Genomic DNA, 3041 nt, shown 5'->3' on the forward strand with positions numbered 1-3041 from the left:
TCCCTGAGGATTACCAGTTTACATGCAAGGGACTCTTATCAAAAACATGAGTGTCCCTTTTATTGGCTTCTGTATGCCAACAATAGAGGAAATAGAGGACATACAAGTTTGATGTCATGATGAGTTGTCATCCTTAGCTGCATTCAAGACTCTTGAAAACTTTGAGCAAAATTCACCCTGAGATCCTGTTGGTGGATCTCTCAAGATCTCTATTCTCAAAGATATATCCCAAATCAGTGTTGGAAAACTTTGAGTGTGGTGAAGAAATATATAAGAAAATGCTAAATAAATATGATTTAGTGGTGCCTGAGCATAATCTGTGTACAGCCTAATTCATTATAATATAAGCTGAGATAGCACTGAACCAAAGATCTAGAAGTCCTAAAAGTATGTTACAAATTTATTTTACAAAAGAAGTGGGGGTATAGGAAAAATCAATTTATGACATCAAGATCTTCAGTATTACCTGTGCAGGGAAGTTCCTACAGGTTTCTGAAACAGGAAATTTGGGCATTTGGACAGTAATGGAGATGAGGATCTACAGTGCATATAAGGTGAAACATCAAATAGTATAGGGAAAGGAAAGAAAAAAAAGGAAAGCACAGAGAACAGAACCAGATACAGATATTTCTAACAAGAGTACAGAAGTAGTAGAGACGAATAATTAAAGTGATCTAAATGTGGAGATTTCCTAAACATTTCAGAAGGAAAGAGTAGACTTAAAAACATTCTTCTGAAGCTAATTTGTTCTGGAAAGCTTCATCTAATGTACAATAAATAAAAAATAAAAGAGGAAGCCCCTCAGTGAGTTGGATTGATACAGTTGCTGCAACGATGGGCTCAAGCATAGTAAAGATTGTGAGGACGGCACAGGAGCAGACAATATTTCATTCTGTTGTACATAGGGTCGCTGTGAGTCAGAATGGACTCCATGGCACCTAACAACAACACAATATTAATGTGGAAAAAAGGAGAAATGGAGTCCTTTCTTCTGTGGCACCAGTGGGTAGGTTTGAGCCGCAGCCATTAGGTTAGAAAAAAAATTTTTTTTGTTGAGTAATTATTCTGTAATATATTTTGTGAGGAGCATTGGTACCACAGTGGTTAAGCATTCAGCTGCTAACCAAAAGTTCTGTGGTTCGAACCCACCAACAGCTCCGTGGAAAAAAGATGTGGCAGTCAGCTTCTGTAAAATCTGTAGCCTTGGAAATCCTGTGGGGCAGTACTACTCTGTTCTGTAGGATCACTGTGAGTTAGAATCAACTCGAAGGCAATGGGTTGAATATATTTCGTTAAGTGCCCAGGAATATGTCAACTTGAGGAATTACAAAGAGTTTAGAAATAAGATCACTTGCATAGAAGACTTTGGGGTTCCAAGGAGTCAAGCCCAGTCCAAACGGACACTGATATGGGCCAACTGGATGGAGATTAATAACATGACCTGATTCTGTTGGGTACAATCAGCTTTATCTCTCCCCCCTTTGAGAAACTCTTCCGTTGTCATCACTGACCTCACTTTTTCCTTTTAGATCTACTGAAGGTCAACAATGAAAAACCGGACCACATTTACTGAGTTTATCCTACTGGGCCTCACAAATCAACCTGAACTCCAGGTGGTAATATTTATCTTTCTGTTCCTCACCTACATGCTAAGTGTCATAGGAAATCTGACCATCATCACCCTCACCTTACTAGATCCCCATCTCCAGATGCCCATGTATTTCTTCCTCCGGAATTTCTCCTTCTTAGAAATTTCCTTTACCTCTATTTTTATTCCTAGATTTCTGACCAGCATGGCAACAGGAAATAAAGTCATCAGCTTTGCTGGCTGCTTGACTCAGTATTTTTTTGCTATATTCCTTGGGGCAACAGAGTTTTACCTTCTGGCCTCTATGTCCTATGACCGCTATGTGGCCATCTGCAAACCCCTGCATTACCTGACCATCATGAGCAGCAGAGTCTGTATACAACTAGTGTTCTGCTCCTGGCTGGGGGGATTCCTAGCCATCTTACCCCCAATCATCCTGATGAGCCAGGTGGATTTCTGTGTCGCCAATATTCTGAATCACTATTATTGTGACTACGGACCCCTCATGGAGCTCGCCTGCTCAGACACAAATGTCTTAGAACTGATGGTCATCCTCTTGGCAGTTGTGACTCTGGTGGTGACCCTGGTGCTGGTGACACTTTCTTACACATACATTATCAGGACCATTCTGAGGATCCCTTCTGCCCAGCAAAGGACAAAGGCCTTTTCCACTTGTTCCTCCCACATGATCGTTATCTCCCTCTCTTATGGCAGCTGCATGTTTATGTACATTAATCCCTCTGCAAAAGAGGTAGGTTCTTTCAACAAAGGAATAGCTGTGCTCATTACCTCAGTTACCCCTTTGTTGAACCCCTTCATTTACACTCTAAGAAATCAGCAAGTGAAGCAAGCCTTCAAGGATACTGTCAAAAAAATTGTAAAGGTTTAATTTAAAAACTGAATACATTTCAATTAAAAGTATGTTTTACTTAATAAATATGTATTGAGTTTCTACTATACTTCAAATGCTGAACTGATCCTTGAGGATAAAAATGCAAAATGCATGTGTCCTAATTTCAAAGAACTTGCAGTCTAGTGTGAAAGAAAAATGTATGAACTATAGATTTGTGTGATACATTTACAATAATAAAACAATATGGTAAATTTTATTAGAGAGAGGTAAATGAGATCCATAAAAAGAACAATTGGAAAGAATTTACTCTGTTAATAAAACCAGAAAATGGTTCACTAAAGACTTGAAATTTAAGAGCCAAAACATGTTGCCGATTTGGGATAGGAGGAGGACAAGAATTTAGAATGAAAAAGAGAGCCCAGATCATGAAAGTATTTTATCGTAAACTACATAGTTGGGCATTGGAGAGTGAAAAGATGTTTTAAGAAAGGCAGTGACAGTATCAGCATTGTTTTGAGGGGAACATAGTATTGGCCTTGTTCTTCAACATGGAGTCTGGAGACTATGCTTCCATCTCCGTGTCAAAAAATTTGATTCCCC

General features: G+C 39.1%; 1 protein-coding gene across 1 annotated transcript; it reads left to right on the top strand.

Moving 5' to 3' along the window:
• The first annotated feature begins 1547 nt into the window (after positions 1-1547).
• LOC135231362 (olfactory receptor 6C4) lies at positions 1548-2477 on the top strand. Its single transcript, XM_064285231.1, has one exon. It carries the CDS (start codon positions 1548-1550, stop codon positions 2475-2477), a length of 930 nt encoding a protein of 309 aa, XP_064141301.1.
• The last annotated feature ends 564 nt before the right edge of the window (positions 2478-3041 follow it).

Source organism: Loxodonta africana, chromosome 4 (genome assembly GCF_030014295.1).
Source record: "Loxodonta africana isolate mLoxAfr1 chromosome 4, mLoxAfr1.hap2, whole genome shotgun sequence".
Taxonomy (NCBI): domain Eukaryota; kingdom Metazoa; phylum Chordata; class Mammalia; order Proboscidea; family Elephantidae; genus Loxodonta; species Loxodonta africana.

Bases quoted from the DNA above. Each gene is read 5' to 3' on its own strand.
- LOC135231362 (XM_064285231.1), top strand. From the start codon at position 1,548: ATGAAAAACCGGACCACATTTACTGAGTTTATCCTACTGGGCCTCACA.